This window comes from Solea senegalensis, linkage group LG3, assembly GCF_019176455.1.
Source record: "Solea senegalensis isolate Sse05_10M linkage group LG3, IFAPA_SoseM_1, whole genome shotgun sequence".
NCBI lineage: Eukaryota > Metazoa > Chordata > Actinopteri > Pleuronectiformes > Soleidae > Solea > Solea senegalensis.
Window position 1 is genome coordinate 17648199 of NC_058023.1, and position 22151 is coordinate 17670349.

A 22151-nucleotide genomic window follows, 5' to 3' on the forward strand; every position below is an offset into this window, starting at 1 on the left:
TCAAATATATACATATAAGGGCTGAGCAATATATTGATATTGTTATAGCATAATAGTTGTCTTTTCCTGGTTTTGAAAGCTATTACAGTAAAGTGATGTCATTTTCTGAATTTACTGATTGGTCTAGCTGGTAAAACTTAGTCTAGAATAAGTGAATTGGCTGCAAAATAGTCAAACAAGAATCATCATACTGGTGTGATTGTATGCATCAAAACTTTAATTCAAGGCTTAGGCAGAATATCAAGATATATATCGTAAACCATGACATAACCTAAAAATATTGAGATATTTCCAAAAGGTCATATCACCCAGCCCTATGTATATATGTATATAATGATAGTCTGTACATATCCATTTATATATTCACTGGTGATGGATGATAGTTATACAATTATGTTCATTCATTCAGAGATCCGATTCAGATATCTAGAGCCAGATGCTCATTATTTTATTTTACCTTCACCTGGCTTTTATGATTAGAGCTTTTTTAATTCTCTATCCTATCATTCCAGATACTGAGGCAACTGGAGCTCCAATAAGAAGAAGCAGCTTAAGCTCCGTGAGGCCAAGAAGAAGCACCACACAGTCACAGAAAAAGTCAGTGACCTGACTAAGGAGAGAGACTCCCTCTGCCTACAAGTTGGTCAAAGTAAGTAGGCCCAACACTTTCTTGGGAAAACATGTTTGCACAACTGACAATAATACTTGGATGCTTTGTAAAATATAATTCAACATTTCACCGTGACAATTACTTCATCAGAGCATGAGCGTGTTATTACCCAAACAATACACATGTACAGTTAATACCTGGAAGATAATATTTGTAGCATTGATTGACAGCAGACACATCTGTCCAACTGATGAGATCCCGATTTGATGAATCAGTGAAACTGAAAGTCTTAATAAATGTAAATGTTGATAAGAATGTATGTGAGTTGACTTGTATCATCATAGTTAGTAATGCGTTTGGTATCGTATTTTCTATTATGTTGTAGATACAGATGACAGTGGGACAATTGACACATCTTCCCCGGCCAACTCGTCTCCTGGTGCATCTTTTTTCTCTTCATCCTCCAGTCCATCCAACTCCTCTTCATCCTCTTCATCCAGCTCCTCATCCTCATCAACTGATTCTTCCGACTCCGACAAGAAACCGAAGAAAAGACGCAAGAAGAAAAAGAAGCATCACCACCAGAGTCACAAGAAAAAGGAAGAAAAAAGAGAAGGAAAAAAGGCAACATGGCAAGCAGAGAGGTAAGTGTAAAGAGAGGAAGGCAATAAGGCTGCTCCCCTCATGTGTTCATGTAGACATCTCAACGTCCGCCTGTCTGTCTGTCTCTCTCTCTCTCCCTCTGTCTGTCTCTCAATTCAATTCAAAGCGCTTTATTAGCAAAAAAAACAAGACATCACAATGTCTGTCTGTCTATCTCAAAATCTCTCTCTCTCTCTCTCTCCATGTATGAAGTTTGTTTTCCAAAATGTACTTTGGTGAAAGAAATTCTGGAGTCATCAGTGTTCATTAAGTCATATCGTAAAGCTTTAAAAAGCTTGCCTCGGTGTGTTGGTGCGCGTTGTTTTGTCTTGTTTTGTGTTTTAACTCCGTTTTTTGCGATTATACCCGGAGCTCTTTCACCAGAGAAGAGCTCATGAACATCGGGGTAACAACACCAGCGGACTTATTTCCTACTTTTCTTCTCCCCACACTGGAAATTTTGGACATTATGGTCAAAGGTGTGCTCACCTTTGTCCACGCAGTGAAACGCCGGAGGAGAGGGAAACGGGCCGGTGCGCTTGTGCGTCTTCGCCAGCGCGGATTACGCACATCGCTACCGGGAATATTTCTCTCTAATGTGCGTTCACTGGCAAATAAACTGGATGAATTACAACTGCTGTTGGGAAAAAACAGGGACTTCTATTCATCGGCTGTTTTGTGCTTCACGGAGACGTGGCTGTGTGGATTAATACCGGACTCTGCGCTGCAGCTGGCAGGCTTCCAACTCTACAGAGCGGACAGAGACACGGAACTTTCCGGCAAAACCAAAGGTGGAGGAATCTGTTTTTACATCAACAGTGGCTGGTGCAACGACGTGACAGTGATCCAGCAGCACTGTTCTCCTGACCTGGAATCTTTCATCATAAACTGCAAGCCTTTTTATTCACCCCGTGAGTTTGCTTCATTCATTCTGGTCGGTGTTTACATCCCACCGCACGCCAACGTGCAGGACGCACAGCGCATGCTCGCCGATCAGATACTGTGTGTGGAGCGGATCAACCCGGACTCTTTAGTTATTGTCCTAGGCGACTTTAACAAAGGAAACCTCACTCGCGAACTCCCCAAGTACAGACAGTTTATTAAATGCCCAACCAGAGAGGAGAACATTCTGGATCACTGTTACACCACAGTCAGGGATGCTTATCACGCCGTCCCCCGTGCTGCACTGGGACTCTCTGACCACGTCATGGTCCACCTGATTCCTGCTTACAGGCAGAAACTAAAGCTCTGCAAACCTGTAGTGAGGACATCAAAGAAGTGGACCAGTGAGGCTGTGGAGGATCTACAGGCGTGTTTGGACTCTACTGACTGGGATGTATTCAGGACTGCTACCAACAGTCTGGATGAGTACACAGAGGCTGTGACGTCATACATCAGCTTCTGTGAGGACTGCTGTGTTCCATCATGCACCAGGGTGAGTTACAACAATGACAAACCCTGGTTCTCAGCCAAGCTCAGAAGGTTAAGGTTGGATAAGGAAGAGGCCTTCAGGAGTGGAGACAAAGACAGATTTAAAGAGGCAAAGTACAAGTTTAGCAAGGCGGTGAAAGAAGCTAAACGACTGTACTCTGAGAAGCTCCAACACCAATTCTCAGCCAACGACTCTGCGTCTGTCTGGAAAGGGCTTAGGCAGATCACCAACTACAAGCCTAAAGCCCCCCACTCCTTTAACGACCAACGCCTAGCCAACGACCTGAACGAGTTCTACTGCCGCTTTGAAAGACAGAGGGACAGTCCTGAAACCATCCCCCACAACACCTCCCAACTCCCCCAGCTCCAGTGTTTCACCTACACCTCCCCCACCTCAGCAGGGGCCTGGGCATCTCCACCAATGCCCACCTTAAAGGTCCCCCCCTCCACCTCCCCACCCACCTCAGTGTTGACTCTTTCCATCCACGAGAGGGACGTCAACAAACTCTTCAGGAAACAGAATCCCAGGAAAGCAGCTGGTCCGGATTCTGTCTCCCCATCCAGCTTGAAGCACTGCGCTGATCAGCTGTCTCCAGTGTTCACAGACATTTTCAACACCTCATTGGAGACATGTCACGTGCCAGCCTGCTTCAAGACCTCGACAATAATCCCTGTTCCCAAAAAGCCAAGGACCACAGGACTCAATGACTACAGACCCGTCGCCCTGACCTCTGTGGTTATGAAGTCCTTTGAGCGTCTTGTGCTTTCACACCTGAAAGCCATCACCAACCCCCTCCTGGACCCACTGCAGTTTGCCTACAGAGCCAACAGGTCTGTAGACGATGCAATTAATCTGGCCCTCCACCACATCCTCCAGCACCTGGACTCTGCAGGAACCTACGCCAGGATCCTGTTTGTGGATTTCAGCTCTGCCTTCAACACCATCATCCCGGCTCTGCTCCAGGAGAAGCTCTCCCAGCTGAGCGTGCCTGACTCCATCTGCAGGTGGATCACTGACTTCCTGTCTGACAGGAAGCAGCATGTGAAGCTGGGAAAACATGTCTCCGACTCACAGGTCATCAGCACCGGATCCCCCCAGGGCTGCGTTCTTTCTCCTCTGCTCTTCTCCCTGTACACAAACAGTTGCACCTCCAGTCACCAGTCCGTCAAGCTCCTGAAGTTCGCGGACGACACCACCCTCATCGGACTCATCTCTGATGGTGACGAGTCCGCCTACAGGTGGGAGGTTGACCAGCTGGTCACTTGGTGCAACCGAAACAACCTAGAGCTCAACGCTCTAAAGACAGTGGAGATGGTCGTGGACTTCAGGAAGAACTCAGCCTCACCTGCACCCATCAACCTCTGTGACTCCACAGTTGACACTGTGGATTCCTTTCGCTTCCTGGGAACTATCATCACCCAGGACCTCAAGTGGGAGCTGAACATCAGCTCTCTCATCAAAAAAGCCCAGCAGAGGATGTACTTCCTGCGGCAGCTGAAGAAATTCAGCCTGCCAAAGACAATGATGGTGCACTTCTACTCCTCCATCATTGAGTCCATCCTCACCTCCTCCATCACCATTTGGTACGCTGCTGCCACGGCCAAGGACAAGGGCAGACTGCAGCGTGTCATTCGGTCTGCAGAGAAGGTGATCGGCTGCAATCTACCATCTCTCCAGGACCTGTTCGCCTCCAGAACTCTGAGGCGTGCAGGAAAGATTATGGCTGATCCCTCCCACCCCGGACAGAAACTCTTTGAGTCACTCCCCTCTGGCAGGAGGCTGCGGTCCATCAGGACCAGAACCTCACGCCACAAGAACAGTTTTTTCCCGTCTGCTACTAGCCTTATCAACAAGGCCCGGAGACCCCCCCGACACTCTGACTCCTCACACTCCACCAGAACAAATTCCTTGTATGTGCAAATCGTACTTGGCAATAAAGCTCTTCTGATTCTGATTCTGATTCTGATCTTTACTTCATGCATAAAGGAGAGACCCTGTCACCAAGAAGGTCTAAATGTTCTCTCTCGTTTCTCAAGAAAGCTTTACCATTTATACAGAAACATAAAAAACAAGACCAGACACCATACCTAACGTTTATGACCCCATTAGATGTTACCTAATGTTTACGACAACTAACAAATGCCATTATGTGCCACCCTTACGTTGACCCTTCCTTATCATACAATTTCCCCAGCCTTCATTCACAGATTGACTGTTAGTAGATAGTTATCTTAACCACTACAGGAAACAGAGAAAAGACTGGTATTTGCCACATTTCCTGCCTTTTGACACAAAGTGTCAACATATTTTTTGGGAAATCACATGGTCTTGTTTCCTAACTTTTTCTACGACTACACATTGCAGACATATTAGTATGAGTTAACTATTCACTCTCAGAATATCACAAGAGAAAAAATAAAACAAAAAAACAAAAAGCAAACCAAAACATTTCTATTCACATTATCTCTTCATCTGAATCACTCTCACTATACGGGTTACCTGGGGTCCATTCTGAAATGTGACACACATTTGATTCACAATCCTTACTTTGTTCACAAGGTACTTTCACATACAATGGTGTTCTGGCACCTCCAAGTACTCCCCCTATCCACCTATACACAAACGCTCGCATACAAGTGAGTGCACAAGTACAACAACAAAAAGTTATACCAAACACAATTAGCACAAGGATACACACATGAACAATCATTGCATCATTTAATGTTTTTTTAAAGTCTACCTGCCCTATACTATCTGTGCATTACCCTGCTCTGCTGCTGCGGTATCCCCTTCAGTCTGAGTGACAGACACATAACCGTTTAGGTCACACAGACCAAGTTCGCATCTGGGTTTAAAGACTGTCAGCGTTCACACTTTGACAGTGCAAGAGGGGGTTCGCTTGGTAACAGTCACGGCATATGCCGGTGTCGCATCAACTGTGCGAATCTGATTCACATCGCAAGTTGACGTCATTATGTATACATTTTCTTTCCACTGCCTGAGCTAATTGATGTTTGGCATGAAAGGGTGTGAAAAGTGTCAATTGTTTGACTCTCATGAGACAGCTTTTCACCTTTTTCACCCACATTTTAATGTGCTACTAGGAGTGAGTACCTGTGCCACAAATTGAGTGCTACTGTCATCCAAGGCTCTATGGGGGGCAGTGACCCATCCCCCACCCATCCCCATACATTTACAGTACATTAGGTGCCAGGTTAAATCAGAACACAAACAGAGGTTTGAGAAGTTCAGAAAAATTAGTGGAAGGAAAAGGAGTGACATTTGCAAAAGTATTTTATCAACACAAGGAGGAAGCACTTCAAATTTAAGAATACACCTTAGAGCAGCACATCCAACTGTGCTGTTAGGACAAGTGAGGGTGGAGAGTGATGATGGAGCCACTGCAGCAAATATATCCACCAGCAGCACTTCATCTGGACCTCCAATAACTGCTGCTGCAACACTGGCTACAGCTTCTGCAACATCCAGTACATCAGCAGCACCCACAACCACCACCACCACCCAATCAGCCATTCTCCATTGTTGAGGACAAAGGCTTCAAATAATTTTTAAAGACCCTGGACTGTATGTCTCACAACAGACTGCTGGATATCTGTGACGACCACAAGTTACATGAGACCTGCCACTATGTTCAGGATTTTACTATGACCTCCCATCTCCTGGACTGTTTTGTCTTGACAAACAGACACACTTCTACTCACCTGGCAAGTGAGCTGAAGAGAGTGTCAACTGAATGGGGTGTCAGTGACAAAGTTGTAGCTTGTGTCACAGACAATGCCAGCAACATTGTGGCAGCCCTGAGAGACCACCTGCACTGGGACCACATACCATGCTTTGCCCATGTGTTGAACCTTATTGTTAGAGCTGCACTTAGGGAGGTTCAGGGCACATTTCAAAAAATAAAAGCTGTGGTTAAATACTCCCACAGAAGCACAGTTGCTTCAGACAAGCTGATCTTTAAAGTGTGAGTTAATATGTTAGTTAAGTATTAGGTATTATCTTAAGTATGTTATTGGGACGTTATTCTAAAGTTGCAACTATTCCTAATTTACTAACAGTTAATAAATGAGTTGCATCTTTAGAATCACGTCCCAATAACATATATAAACTATTAACTGATACTTAACAAATCATTAGTAAGTAATTTATTAATAGCTTGTTCATGATCTATTACTAATTTATAAGGTATAGTTGTAAATAATTTACATACAGTTAACAAGTCATTTAGTTATTTATTTATTTATTTCCTAACAACTAATAACTCATTAATAGCTTGTTAGTTATTTATTGGCTATCTATAAGGCATCGATGTAAATCATTAACAGACTGTTAACAAACACTTAACAAATCATTAATAACTCATTAATTAACCAGTTTACTAATGATCTATTAACTAGTTATAATGGATAGTTATTATAAAGTGCTACCCATAAGGTTATCTCTTCACATACTTCACAGCAGCCAGATGGAATCAATTGTTTTATTATCAATGAAACAATAGGGGTGGCGTGGCTCTGTGGTTAAGACTTCATGGTCGCAAGTTCAACTCCACCCCTGGCAGGTTGTACTCAATTCTCTTGTAAGTCACTTTGGATAAAAGCATCTGCTAAATGACATGTAATGTAATAGAAGTATGTATTGTTGTGTAGTATGTGTGTAATACATTAGTACATTGGCACAGAACTGTAAATAAATACTCGATATTTTAACATGTAACATTTAAAACAATTTCAAACAGAAACAGTTTGCCATTATACTGCTGCAGACTTTCCATAATTTGATCTCCCAAGGTCAAATTACAAGGCTACTTTAAAGGCTGGTCATACCATATCTGGGGAACACACCATGAGTTATTTTTCACTCTATTACATCCCCAAGATAGTATTTTATCTGTACAAAAGTTTGGCCTTTGCTGCTAGTTGTGTAATAAGGGTTAAAATCCACCAATTTTTCAGCATCGACTAACATCGACTAGTAGCCTGCGCAAGGTGTGGGACCTCAACTTGATATGCCATGACATCAAAGTTTATAGTTTGAAATATAGTTTGGTATTCCAAACAGTAAAGCCTTGAATCAACAAGATATATGTTTTGACCAGTCCAAATTCTGGCATATTACCATTTACTACTTTGGCAAGGATCATTGACTTCTGTGTTATGTATTTATTGCCATTTATCATAAGCCACTTGACTGAAACAGCATGGTTTACTTCATCATAAGTCTCTCAGTTTTCCTTGTAAATACTGTAGGTCCTGAATCTCAGATACAGGTCCCATCTCTCTTTCATTTGAAAAGATTAGGTGTAATGAAGTGTCAACATTTTGGCAGCTTTCATAAATTTGGTTCTGACTGATCAAAGACAAATTGACCTTCGAATCCCATTGTTTAAAGAGCCAATGTTTAGATTCAAACCACATACACACATGTCTAACCACTGGACCCTGTGATTTAATGTGTGATGGTAAATGTATCAGATAATACTGTTTAGGTGTAATATTGCGTTCTGGGAAAAGCTCCTCCCAATGCTTCATATGAGTTTTAATCAGTGACTTCAATCTAGAAACAGTTGTAATGGTAACAACAGGTGCAAACACCATCTGCAAAATCTCTATTAGCTCATTTATTAGATGCACATATGTATTGTCCTCCAAGCTCCCCAAAAAAATGGTAATATCCTTAGCAGGACAAGAATTTTGTTTTAATTTACCATCACTTGACATTAATATACACAGTGAAATTGGGGATGGCCAATCTCTCACATCCAGAGGGGAATAAGAGAATCCCAAAATAGCAGAATTCACAGAGTCCAGATCCGTCACTCCTGACTGAACAAGATAGTGTAACACACTCTTCATTTCCAAATGAGCTGTACCATCCAGAATTACATGCATAATGACTTGAGGAGTTTGTTGTACAGTATAATGTCAAAGGCAGGGAATTCGACTAATTTGCTCCTTCGATTGATCCCATATGTTGTTCTGAAGTTGTTGTGAAGCAAGTCTGTATTTGCCTTTTCTATTTCATGGGTCTGTCTGATATGCCTCTTCAAGGTTCTTATAGTAAATGCATCCTCATTGAAGTGTGACTGCATGTCCTCAAAAGAAGCTCACAGTGTCTACATTTACTGTAGGCAAAGCCAACACCCTCCTTGAACCCTGCCAGTTCATGCTGTGCCAGAGTGTCACCACAGACAGAGACCATGGCACCAAAAATAGTTTTCTGCTAGGGTGTAATACACCATCAACAGCTTGTCTTTTGATGTGAAGGATCCTAGTGGATTACAAATCTCTATTTTGTCTGTGTACAGAACAATTTACAATGCATTTGGTTTCTCTGAAAAGAAGGGATGTGATTTTAAAAAGAAGCCATCAACAATGTCCTGAAAAAAACCCTCTTTGCACCTTTGTGGTCCCTTCTTAATCACTGACTCCAGTTTAGACTCCTTTATCTTTGTCTTCCTGAGTCTTTGTCTGAAGAGTCTTCCACTTCAAAGTGAATGCTGCTTTTTAAAAGACACCCGATTAGGGGCTGATTGGTTACAGCTGTGTTGGCCACTCCCCTGTAACCAATGAAACTTCACACCTGGTGATGGTGATGACTGAATAGAATCTAGCTCAAAACAGCAACAATAACAACTTTCTCTTTGACCTAGCAGACAAAATATCAACAACAACCTTTCGACCTTAACTAAACAGACAAGTCAAAAGTCAAGCAACCCAGCTAGATACAATAGCAATTAATGAAAAAGCAACCAAATAAGAAAGACCTACTGAAGAGATACGTAGCTTAATTCCAGAAAGTCCAAATGCACACTGGCTCCTCTGACCTTAATGATAAGAAAAAAAAGATTATGTTCATGGGTCTCAGATTATTTATTCAGTTAATTTTAAAAATTGTAAATTAACTTACCCCTATGACTGTCGAAATCTGTATTGTTTTCGGTTGCCATCTGCACAGAGAGCCAGCATGTTCAGTGTGCAAGCAGGACAGGTGAACTGTTTAACACAGGCCATTTTGTCACACTGGAACTGGCAGAATGTATACTCCATGAAGCTTCTCTGGAATATGTCTCCATGTATTTTCCCAGCCTGTTAATTTGTAAAAAGTTACACGAAATAGCTACAGTAACATTCTCAAATCTCTGCAACTGTCATCCGCACTGAACCTACCCTTCCAAAGTGAGAAGTTCTCCTCTCTAACATCTTCAAAAAAGCTTGCCTGGACAAACTGGGTGCAACAGTTTTAATTTCTTCAAATGTGCTGAAGACATCAACTGAAAACAACATCTCAGCATTTACAGTTGCTGGCCAGTATCCGCTCTTTATCAGGTTACCTTGATAGTCTTAGCTGCGCATTTAACTCGCTGTTGGAATCAATTGGTTTTATTCAACACGTTAATAAACCAACTCATTGCCTTAGTCACACCCTTGATCTTGTTTGAACTTATGGTATTGATATTGATAACTTAAACATAGTTTCTCTCCTTACTGATCATTATTTACTCACATTTAATTGTACAATAATGAACTACAATAACATAAATAAGAAATACAGCTACAGCTGGTGCCTGTCTGATAATAATATTAATATGTTCAGGACAGTGCAACCTTTATTTAACTCGGTGCCATATGTCAGTACATCTGAAGTTACCTTTTGTGATTTTACTCCCACCCTCATAGATAACCTTGTTGATAGTACAGCAGCCTCACTGCGTACTACATTAGATTGCGTTGCCCCTCTGAAAAAGAAAGTGGTGAATCAGATGAGACAAGCACCATGGTTTAAAGCCAATACTCGTACTCTTAAACAGACGTTACGTAGATTAGAAAGAAAATGGCGTTCCAGTAACCTAGAGGAACTTCATATAGCCTGGAAAGATGGTTTTGTAGCTTACAAAAAGCCCTACACAAAGCTAGAGTTGCCTATTATTCTTCTCCAATTGAAGAAAATAAGAATAATCATAGATTTCTTTTCAGCACTGTAGCCAGGCTGACACAGAGCCACAGCTCCACTGAACCATCTATTCCTTTAACACTGAGCAGTGATGACTTTATGAACTTTTTTGTGAATAAAATAACATCAATTAGAGAAAAAAATTGATCATCTCCTCCCTCATATTGGGACTGACTCATCTTTTAGCACAAGAGCTTTAGAAGCACCAGGTGCACAGTTAGACAGTTTCTCCACTATAGATCCCCCTGAGTTAACATCATTAGTTTCATCATCTAAGCCATCAACCTGTCAGTTAGATCCTATCCCCACCAAACTCTTTAAAGATGTGTTTCCTTTAATTAACAACTCTATATTAACTCAAATTAATCTATCCTTATTAACTGGATATGTGCCCCAAACGTGTAAAGTAGCAGTTATTAAACCCCTTCTAAAAAAAGCGACCCTTGACCCAGATATTTTAGCTAATTACCAACCTATATCTAATCTTCCCTTTGTCTCTAAAATCTTAGAAAAGGCATTTGCCAATCAATTATGTGAATATCTGCGCATTAATGGCCTGTTTGAAGATTTTCAGTCAGGTTTTAGATTAAACCAGAGCACAGAAACACAGCACTAGTTAAAGTTAGTAATGATCTTCTCTTGGCGTCAGATAATGGTCTAGTTTCTGTCTGTTAGATCTTAGTGCTGCATTTGACACCATTGATCATAATATTCTACTGCAGAGATTGGAGCAGACTCTTGGTATCACCGGTGCTGCCCTCTGCTGGTTTAAGTCATACTTATCTGATAGATTCCAGTTTGTTCACGTTAGTGATAAAGCCTCACTACAAACAAAAGTTAATTGTGGAGTTCCTTAAGGCTCAGTGCTTGGGCCTATAGTTTTATCTTATATATGCTTCCTCTAGGTAACATTATTAGAAAGCACAACATACACTTTCATTGTTATGCAGATGACACACAGCTATATCTATCGATGAGGCCGGATGAAATAAATCAGGTTGTTCAACTCCAGGAATGTCTCAGAGACATTAAGTCCTGGATGACCTGTAATTTTCTACTTTTAAACTCAGAAAAAACTGAGGTCATTATACTCGGCCCTAAACACCTCAGAGAAAAACTTTCTGATCACATTGTCACTTTAGATGACATCACCCTGGCTTCCAGTTCCACTATGAGGAACCTTGGAGTTACTTTTGATCAGGAAATGTCTTTTGATTCACACTTTTCCAGAACAGCCTTCTTCCACCTGCGGAACATTATGAAAATTAGAAACATTCTGTCTTTACAGGATGCTAAAAAACTAGTTCATGCTTTTGTTACATCTAGATTAGATTACTGTAACTCCTTATCAGCAGGATGTTCTAACAAGTCTGTTAGAATCCTTCAGTTAATTCAAAATGCTGCAGCACGGGTTCTGACAGGAACTAGAAAGAGAGACCATATAACTCCAGTGATAGCTTCTCTACACTGGCTCCCCGTACAGTTTAGAATTAAATTTAAAATCCTCCTCCTCACGTACAAAGCACTTAATGGTCAGGCCCCTCCATACCTGAAAGACCTAGTCTTACCCTATCACCCTAATAGACCACTTAGGTCACAAAATACAGGTTTACTTGTGGTTCCCAGAGTCTGTAAGAGTAGAATGGGAGGCAGAGCCTTTAGTTACCAGGCTCCTCTCCTGTGGAACCAGCTTCCAATGATAGTTCGGCAGGCGGACACTCTCTCTGTTTTCAAAGTTAAACTTAAAACTTTCCTTTTTGATAAAGCTTATAGTTAGAGCTGGTTCAGGGAAACCTGGACCATCTCTTAGTTATGCTGCTATAGAACTAAACTGCTGGGGGATTTTCCTGTGGTGCACGCACATTCACTCTCTCACACTCAGGATTTGATTATGACTTTTTATATGTCATTAACCTTGTCTTTTTCTCTCCCTCGTTTGTGTCTTTCCTTCCTTCCCTCTCTCTCTCTTTGTATTCTCATCATGCAGGTTGCAGGATCAAGATCCAGTTTCCGAGGCTACACTTATCACCATTATTATTATTTTGTAATTAAAAAGTCGATATCAGTAACTGTATAAACTTGTAACCTGATACAGTTGTTGTGTATCTGCTGCTGGTCTCCCTCTCTCTCTTCTGTCTCTCCCTCATCTCCCTCTTGTCCTTTCTCTCCCCCCATTTTCTGTCCCCCACCTCTCCACTGTCCCCCATTTTTCCTTTCACCCCAACCGGTCGAGGCAGATGACCGCACATCTCTGAGCCTGGTTCTGTCAGAGATTTCTTCCTGTTAAGAGGGAGTTCATTGTGTGAACTGTTGGGGTTCTCTGCTCTCCTTGATGTTGTCTATGTACAGTGCCTTGAGATAATGTATGTTATGATTTGGCGCTATACAATGAATTGAATTAAATTGAATTGAATTGAATTGAATTTTAATAATACCTGTATTACCATTCCATTTTGAAAATAGGAACATTTTCAGATTTTGTACTGCATGTACATGGTACATTTTGTTCTCACTGAACAGAACCAGACATTTCTGGGTTGCTCTTTGTATTTGAGAAGGACTGTTCTACTGTACTGTCTTATTACATTTTGGGGAAACAATGCAGTTATTGAAAAATGTTTTATTCAACAATAAATGTGTTGAAAAGGAATGTTTTCTGAGTATTTAAATCAAAGTGTATTAAAAGTATTTTTTTATTAAGTTCCATATACATTAAATGATGACAACTTTACATGTTTAATTGAGACAACTTAAGAAAAACTGTTTGCTCCCACTTTCAAAAGTCATTTACATGAATTTAAAGTATTCAGGTTTAATGAAGTGGATTATTTACATCAAGTAATAAAATCAATGTAATTATTTTAATTTTGGAAAACTTAAATAATTGGTTTGCTTCACCTTCAGAAATTGGTTTACATGAAGTTAATTATTTCAGGTCAAACTAAATTAATTATTTACATGCATGTCAATGCTATAATATTAGGTGTGACAGATTACTTCAACTTTTGAAGTTGAGCCAATGTTTCAGTTTTTTCAGTGTGGAAACAGCTACATAAGGACCGTCCTATTTGTTCAAGAGTGGGTGCATATGGGAAGGGGGGTCTGGGGCTCCTCCCCCAGAAAATATTGAATTTGGTAGATGCGATTTCCTACATGCTGGTGCAGGGAAATACCTAAATGTGTTCAGATTCATAGCCTTTTGCTTTTTGACTTATTGAGGTAGTGGCTTGGGCTTCAGGGCCCCTTAACCTCTTGGGCCCGGTCGGGTCATTCAATAATTCATTCTGCTCACATGCCAAAAATGTTTTGGGGCTCCCTTCTAGAATTCTAGCCCTTGGTAGACCCCTGTTTTAATATAGTCATTATTTACACCAAACTATACACCTTTTAACCTTAGAGGACACTTAGATCACAGATTTATTTTAAACTTTCATATTCAAAGTGAAGTACTAAGTGTGGTTTACTGAAGTTAAGTTGAAAAATGCATTAATTCATTCAATCATGTCACTTGGTCACTTGGTCATGTCACTTGCCCCCTGGTGGCCTGGCCCTGATAGTCATCATTGGGTGGTGGGATTTTTCGAGGAGTGGGGTATGGTGCAATTTTAAAACGGAAACAAGGAGGGAAAAAATACACTTTTGCAAACTTACGCGGTAACGGAGACAATGAAAGAGCGATTTCTTTAAGAAGTGGCTGGATTTACTTTGAAGCGAATATATTTCCTCGCCAGCCTTTTTTTATCTTCATGTGAGTAAGCAGAGCCATATCAACATCCTCACTTTAGTAACACACACGCACAAACACAACCAAATAAAACAACATGACAGGACTGAGCGGCAGCTGCTTTCTCTCACACACCCTGAACTGCTCTGTAGGCTGTGTTTTCACTCCAACTAAAGTCTCAACTTATATTCACTATGTTTCTCAAGGACACTGACATGTCATCATGACACGAAAAATAAATAAATAAATATATATATATATATATATATATATTTTTTTTTTTTTGAATTACTCTTGAGGCCCCCTGGTGGTCACTGGGCCCTAAGCAGTTGCTTAGTTTTGCTTATGCCTTGGGCTGGCTCTGTCCTATTTTTTATATGATACAATGGATGGATGGATCAGTTTCATAACCATCTTCATCATCAGTCATGGCCAATTCCAATTCTAGATCTAACTGTAATGCATAATATACAGGACGATGTATGCGCGTGACCGTTGCGGCAAGCGAACCAAGCACATGCGTCACAGTGTGACAGTCAGAGGGAGGAGACACTGTTGCCAACACCTCAGTAAGGAACGTTGCTATTGGCTGTCCTAAGTCGCTGGAAGTCGCTAAATGAAATCATCACTTATGCAAATTATGCAAAAAATTATGCAAATGCCTGATATAATCACATGTGCCGTGACACGGTACACGTTACAGTTATGTCTGATATGTATAAAGTGCAGCAATTTATTTTCAGTCTGGACGCGGAGTGGTCAGGGTCTCCTCTCTGCTTTGACTGCAGGTTGGGACTACTGCGGAGCCTACTGATCACCTGTGAGTGCTTTGGATCCCGGCAGCACCCGCTACTTGAGCACCGTAACTGCAGAGTGATACGTGCTTTCACATGAGAGTCTCCAAACACCTCAAAAGTCTCCAATAACACCAGAAAAACTCACTATATTTGTTGTTAGTCGCTTTTGACAAAAAAAGTCGCTAGGAGCAGTTGGAAAGTCGCCAGATCTAGCGACAAAGTCACCAAGTTGGCAACACTGGGAGGAGAAGCTATACCTTAGGAAGAGATAGTCACACGCTGTTGTGCAATTCCTGTAATAATGTAAGTGTAGTTAGATTTAGAAAGATTTTTTACATTTCAGGGCCAACACATAGAACCAGTGGTTCTGAACGGTGAAAATATCAGCAAATTAATTGGCATTAATATACATGGCATTATTAAAAAAGTCATGATGATTTGAATTTCAGATTGTATAAACATCACATTCATCACACCAGACTATTTCATCTTCTCTCATTTATTGTCACCCTGTTGTCAGAGCAGATCTCTGAATATCCTCATCAATCATCTGTATCATTGCATCATTGCAACATGGGTCATTACAGAAAGAGACATCACTTTGAACACACCTCTCCTAATGTCTATGTACTGTTCACACACTGTTCTTTTTTTTCTCTTACTTATAGCATTGTTTATTTATATCAATGTGCACTGCTAGCATTATTAGCATGGTGCTTATCCAGTAAAGGAGCAGCTAGCCCACAGAGATAATGGTCACCTGACCATCAGGTGCTTATAAACTGGTCATGTAAAGAATTGTCCAAGTAAAACACGTCATATGAAGGTCAGGTGCTGGTCGTCACTCAGGCCGTAAGTGTGTTTGTGCTGCTCGAACAGATCAGTCAAACTCTGAAGGTAAATTGCATGAAGACTCTCGATATCCTCACTGCTAGGACTGGGAGTCTGGGTGACTGAGATTGGCTTTCCCACTGAAAATAGAGAGAAAGCAACAATAGTAAAAAAAAAAATAAAACAAATAATTTGTTTGACTTAACTAGTAGAAATAAATATATAACAGCATCGTTTTACTGGAATAATGACTGTAGGCTTTCCATTTATAGCCATAAAAGTTGAAAACAACCCCTATATGGTATTTGTTGCACACAAACAAGGAAGCGACATGTGTATGGATAAAACCACATTAAAAATGAAAAGTACTATGGCACATGGCACGGCATTGACTAGCACTGTTGCCTTGCAGCAAAAAGACCCGGGCCGGTATGCCTAAGGGCCTTTCTGCATGGTGTAAGGCTCATGGTGTGCGTGTGGGTTTTTTCCAGGTTCTGTGGGTTCCTCCTACAGTCTTTACAGTAAAAACATGCAGAAGTTAATTGGACACTGTGAATGTTAAGTTAGTTTTTATTAATCCCCTTAGGGAAAGTATTCCTCTGCATTTTTGAATTCCTAGAAAAAGGAGCAGTGGGCTGCCACACTTGGGGTTTGGGTACCTTGCTCAGGGGTACCCCAGCCCTTTTTGGTCGGGTGGGGATTTGAACCGGCGACCCTCTGGTTACAAGTCAAGTTCCCTTTCCACTTGGCCACAGACTGCCAATGGACTGCCATTCACTCTCAATGTGAGAGTGAATGGTTTGTCTCTGTATGTTGGCCCTGTGATGGACTGTCCAGGGCGTACCCCGCCTTTTGCTCTGTGACAGCTGAGATTGGTTCCAGCAGCCTGACAACCTTTATGTGGAGGATAAAGCTGTAGACAATGACTGAATGAATAAGAGTATTATGAATTTACTGTGAAACAAGTACTATAAAAGTACTATTAATGGTGAACAATGCAATATTTGTACGGTGGGTTTAGGGCTGGGCGATTAATCGATTTTAAATCGAAATCGGATTTATTTGTTTGGACGATTTTTCCTTTTTACTGCTCTCACTCAGCTCCTGTTCCCTCCACTCCATTCCTCTCCCCCTCCCCCCACTAGTTCTCTGACAATATAAACATGGCAGTGTGCACAGAAAAAAAACTGCCGTCACAGGATGAGACTTCCGACACAAGGATCAAGCCGAACAGTGCCGAACTGTAAATCGGTTAAAAAGACTTAACAATCCTTAAAACGTGGGTTAATCTCCGACAATTACCAGGGAAATGTCTAAAATCTCAATATTTAAGCATCACACTGCCGCTGTATTTCAGTCCAGAGTCTTTGCTCCGGTTACGGAGGACGTGCTGAACAAATATTTTTAATTAACTGACACTGAAAAAAACTGCTTTACAAGTCACGAGACACTCGTTTGTGTGTGATCGTGTGTGCTTGTGTGTGTGTGAAGATGTCATTCATTTGCATAATCATAATAATAAATATAATAATTATTTTGTATTTAGTAGTTATAAAAAAAGAAAAATCGATTAAAATCGAAAATCAGATCTGGTATAAAAAAATCGGGGATTTTATTTTTTGGCCATATCGCCCAGCCCTAGGTGGGTTAGAAATCTGTCTTCAGAGGGCGCTTATTCACCTTGAAAATTCCAAGTTCTAATTACAAATAGAACGCACCATTAAATTTGAGTTAAATAAGTATTAGATTTGCATTAAGTTTTGTGAACGTACCAACAGTGTGTATGGACTTCCTGTAGGGAATCAATCCGAAGCTGTACTGGAAAACTCCTCTGGCATGAAAGAGAGGCAGAGCTACTCCCATGATGCTCTGCAGCCGGTTCTGTTGAAACAGGACTACATGCTGACATCCCATATTAGTGAGCCATATTATCACATAATCAGTTCACACACACAACAGCTGACCTGCAGTGTCCTTAGAGACGAGCCTGCTGGATTCTCCATCTGATCAAACAACTCATTTTCTCCAAATGAAAAGACCGGAACCAGCTGAGCTCTGCACACATACACACATGCAAACACGGTTATTATGTGGTTTATAGCCCTGGCCCTCAAAGCCTGCCCCGGCTCTACCCACCCATGTTTGAGAGCCAGTTTGATGAATCCCTTACGATTTTTTATCTAAAAAAAAAAAAAGAAAATACATACATTAATATATTCTCATTTCTCATTTCAGATTAAACAGAAGTTTTTTTCTTCTGTTTAGTATTCAATGTAAAACATGAACTAACTTAACTAATAAATTATGCATACACAATACAATTGGAGGATTGCTGTGCACTCAACGCTACATGACTTTCCATCTAGGGATGATCTTTCTCTAGGAGGAGCTGCAAAAGGATATGTCTCTTCATGAACACACATATTGTCACAAAAACACCTCTGAGTAGTGACTTGAGGAAGGAGGTGTGAAACCAGGTTTAAATTAGATTGGTTTCATGTCTACAATTTAATATTTACTGAGACTGTACTACCTCTTTTTATCACTGTTCTTCTCCTCTCAAATAACCCAATGTGACTGTTTAACTTAACAAAAATGCTGTCACTCTGATCTTTATTTTGTAGTTTATTACTCTTTGTCCTCTCTTACAAACCACTACCGTAATACTGTTCAGGATTCAGCCACTATCACCCCATCCAAGTCTCTGACTGGCTAGCATGGCTTAAGTCATTGCAAACTTGAAATTTCTAGGATGCTGGAAATGAGAATAGGTTGTCTGCTGAACAAGAGATGATTGGGAATATGTCAGTGAGTGGATTATTTGACTTAAATCTTGTAGTGTAAACCAGGGTCAAACTAATCTCTGAGGTTTTTAAATGGACATACACAAACATAAAGACAAACTCGACCTGCAGCTTTAAAGCTCCTGGTCGAGCGTCCAGAGCCTCTGGAGCTCCGCCTACTGCAATGACAGCAACCTGACCTCCCTCAGGACAACTGACCAGGTATGACAAGCTGGACTTAGCACTGGACACCAGACCTAAGAGCCAATTGAGAGAGAGACAAACAGTTGAGAGAAAGACAAACATGTGCACAGACAAGTAAGAGACAGGCAGGTATCACCTCCACACATGATGTAATCTCTGAACAGTGGCACTCTGAACCAGAATGGCAGCATCAGCAGGTGAGACCTGAGTCCAGGAAATAGACAGGAGAAACCTGTTGACTCCGTACAGAAGTTTGCAAATGCTCCAGCAACCAGGACACCTGACAGACGGACATATGAAAAGCAGAATGGTGACAACAGAGACAGACCTCAAACCATGCTAAATCTAAAGCTAAGTCAGACACATGAGACCGTGTGAAGTATAGTGTGAAGCTGTTGTCTGTAAATAAATACCAGCCAAAAGCTGGGTCCATGTGTGTTGGGGTAACCCTGAGTTTTATGTCCCTCCTATGTACTCTTTGAGCTAAAATAATGAAAGTTTGACAAAATATTCCAATAAAGCACAGGCGTTATACATAAGTGAAATGACCAGATTTCTGTGCATTAATATAGACAGTTGAAAGATAAACTAACTGGTTAATACAGCGACCATGACACCTGAAAGACAGACAGATCAGTATAAAGAGACAAAAAACACGTAGGCATACAGACAATTTCTCACCATGTGGGTGAAATCCAAAGATGTAGTTTTTCTTTGGATCTAGATCAACAGTTTTAACAAGCTGGAGAAACAAATCAAAAAGCAAGTCAGACTGAGCATATTCATCAGAACAGTTTTAACAAGCTAGAGACAACTTAATAATCAATAGTCTGACTGCACTGACTGATCAGATAAATAATGGCTCACCGTTATAGGGAAGTAGTCCCTGAAGTAGTCCCAGATAGTCCAGCTCCTAATCCACTGTGACCTCCGACCCCCACATGAGGGTGTATCCCAGTCCAACCACAGCCAGCCAGCATAGAGCAGAGCCAATATCCACCAATCAGAGAGAAGGAGGAGGATAAAGGCAGCCAGACAGCACTGAGCTGACAGAGAGAAAGAGTGGAGTGTGTATAGAGACAGAAACATGAACAGGTGGTATCCACTTGGAGGTGAGCCTTGGCAAAACCAAGCGATAGCCGTCGTAGACGAAGCTATTGTAACAAAAACATAACAAAAAAAACCTGATGCAAATAGGTAAACAGTTGTAAGAGTAAAAGATATGTATACTTTTACTGACGCCAGTTGGTCCCAGTGGCCTACAAAGCAGCGGAGTCTCCCACCAGCACAGACCGCCCACGGTTGTCGCAGCGGACTTAAGCTTAATGTTAGTAATTAGGTAGGGGGGTGTGTGAATGTCTGTGTGTGTGTGCGTGACAATGTGTGCATGGTGCAGGTAGGCTCATTATACCTGTGCTGTTTATTAAGTCATTTAACTATATTAACTGAAGTGTCAATCGTCATTTCAGTCAGAGGATGATGTCCTGGAGACACCTCAGCAGTCACAGCCAATCATAACCGAGGCTCGACAGAAGCAAGTGAAATATGACAGAAACTCAAATGATGCCGGGAGATTGGATAGGGCTGTAGCAGAGTTCATATGTATGGACCAAGTCATTTCATTTAGGCCTACGTGTTGTGATATGGTTGCTGTATGTTATCTTCTTACACATGTACACCAAAATGACATGACACGACACCTGAACTGGTGAAGACAGGGTTATAGTAGCCATTACAAATTATACCCCTGGATGCAAATTTTCCAATAAAGATGTTTATTTTTAAATAAATGGGATCTCTGAAAATCCTTCTTTTGTTATACCGTGGTATCGAGAATCGTGTAATTTTACTGGTATTGGCACTGACTACTGAATTTTTGGTATTGTGACATCTTGGGGACATTCCCTTTCCGTAAGGACTGTGGCATATGTAAATTTGTTTTGCATTTTGTAAATTTGTTTTGCATTTTGTAAATTTGTTTCAGAAAATGTAAATTTGTTTCTGTATTTGTACATTTGTTTCAAGTTTTGTAATACTGGTTTGCACTTCCAGGCCACCATAGGGCTGCCCTCCAAAAAAGATAAAAAAAAATAATAATAAAAACAACAACAATAATAATAATAAAAAATTAAAAGGCAACTTTAATTTTTTTTAATAACAACTCTCCAGGCCTGTTAATCTGTATATTATCATCATTATTATTATGATTATTATCATAATAATTCAGTAATGTAACATGGGTCACGTATATCATGCTTTGGTCAGATTATGACAAAAAAAATATATATTTATAAAAACAGCTTCAGGTTTTATAATGGCTTTACATTTTGTTTGTTTCATTGTGTTAATTATTAAGCAGTTAACAAACATTGAGCCTTTCTATTTTATTCTGTTGTAACTTGTTACTTTCTGTCTAGCAATGCTACGAAATGCTTCCAGTTGCCATGCTTACTCGGCCAGGGTCGTGTAACTCCGTTTTTACTGAAATCAACCAGATGTACCACGGTAAGCCAGCATTGAACTTTTAGTTACTTTAATGGAATACCATCAGAAAAGAGCCACAGCGAGCGTTACCTAAAGCGACGAAGGAGAATACCCACTGCAGCACAGACGCAGTCTGCAGTCTCCTCTGCACGGGAATATTTAGCGGGGCGAACTCAATCTTCATGCCGACGTTCGTGCTCCTCAGCCCGGCTGGTGCGCTGCTCTCTCCCGATGTTCCCGCCTGGAGTTCTCGGTGCTCAATAACGGTGACGATCACTCGGTCTCTCCGCCTGTCTGTGTTTAAAGAGTAAAAGTAAACTCCTGCTTTACTTAAAACAAATTCAATGTATTAATTTGAACTTCGAATGTAGGCTCAACTTTACGAACATTTTTCCCTGTTTCCCCGTACTAAGCATTGTATACCAGGTCCTTCTCCTCGGGGTGGGTTTTTCTCAGCCAATCAGAGTCCGCGATGACACACGTCTGGAACGAGACGCCCTGTATGTTGAAATAAAGTTTATTTTGAACATGTTGACATAAGAAAGTAGGAGAAATTACAAGAACAAGTTCATCTAAATTCAAATTTAACATAAACTTAAAGGACCAATGTGTAAAATTTGGGTGGAATTATTTTCATTCGTCAGAAATCGAGGATAAAATTGTTACACTT

At 40.9% G+C, this 22151-nt stretch overlaps 1 protein-coding gene and 1 long non-coding RNA gene across 2 annotated transcripts; one reads left to right on the plus strand and one right to left on the minus strand.

Moving 5' to 3' along the window:
- Window positions 1-349: 349 nt before the first annotated feature.
- Window positions 350-12673, plus strand: LOC122766000. Its single transcript, XR_006360031.1, has 3 exons — window positions 350-649; window positions 996-1254; window positions 12646-12673. It is a non-coding gene; the product is annotated as an uncharacterized LOC122766000 (long non-coding RNA).
- Window positions 12674-15662: 2989 nt separating this feature from the next.
- On the minus strand, window positions 15663-21928 carry mogat3a (monoacylglycerol O-acyltransferase 3a). The gene is made up of 10 exons (XM_044020117.1): window positions 21869-21928; window positions 21572-21775; window positions 19865-20043; window positions 19679-19739; window positions 19134-19277; window positions 18920-19050; window positions 18147-18190; window positions 17975-18065; window positions 17783-17891; window positions 15663-16150 (listed from the first exon to the last, which is right to left on the minus strand). The coding sequence occupies exons 2-10, from the start codon at window positions 21663-21665 to the stop codon at window positions 15996-15998; spliced, it is 1008 nt and encodes a 335-aa protein (XP_043876052.1). The 5' UTR covers window positions 21666-21775; window positions 21869-21928; the 3' UTR covers window positions 15663-15995.
- Window positions 21929-22151: the final 223 nt, after the last annotated feature.

What these genes read in the sequence shown, in the direction of transcription:
- mogat3a (XM_044020117.1), bottom strand. Translation starts at nt 21,665, where the DNA reads ATGAAGATTGAGTTCGCCCCGCTAAATATTCCCGTGCAGAGGAGACTG. An exon ending in ATTCTCCTTCGTCGCTTTAG is followed by an intron (nt 20,044 to 21,571) that starts GTAACGCTCGCT and finishes TCTCTCTGTCAG; the next exon opens with CTCAGTGCTGTCTGGCTGCC. An exon ending in CTTTGGATTTCACCCACATG is followed by an intron (nt 19,278 to 19,678) that starts GTGAGAAATTGT and finishes TCCGTCTGTCAG; the next exon opens with GTGTCCTGGTTGCTGGAGCA.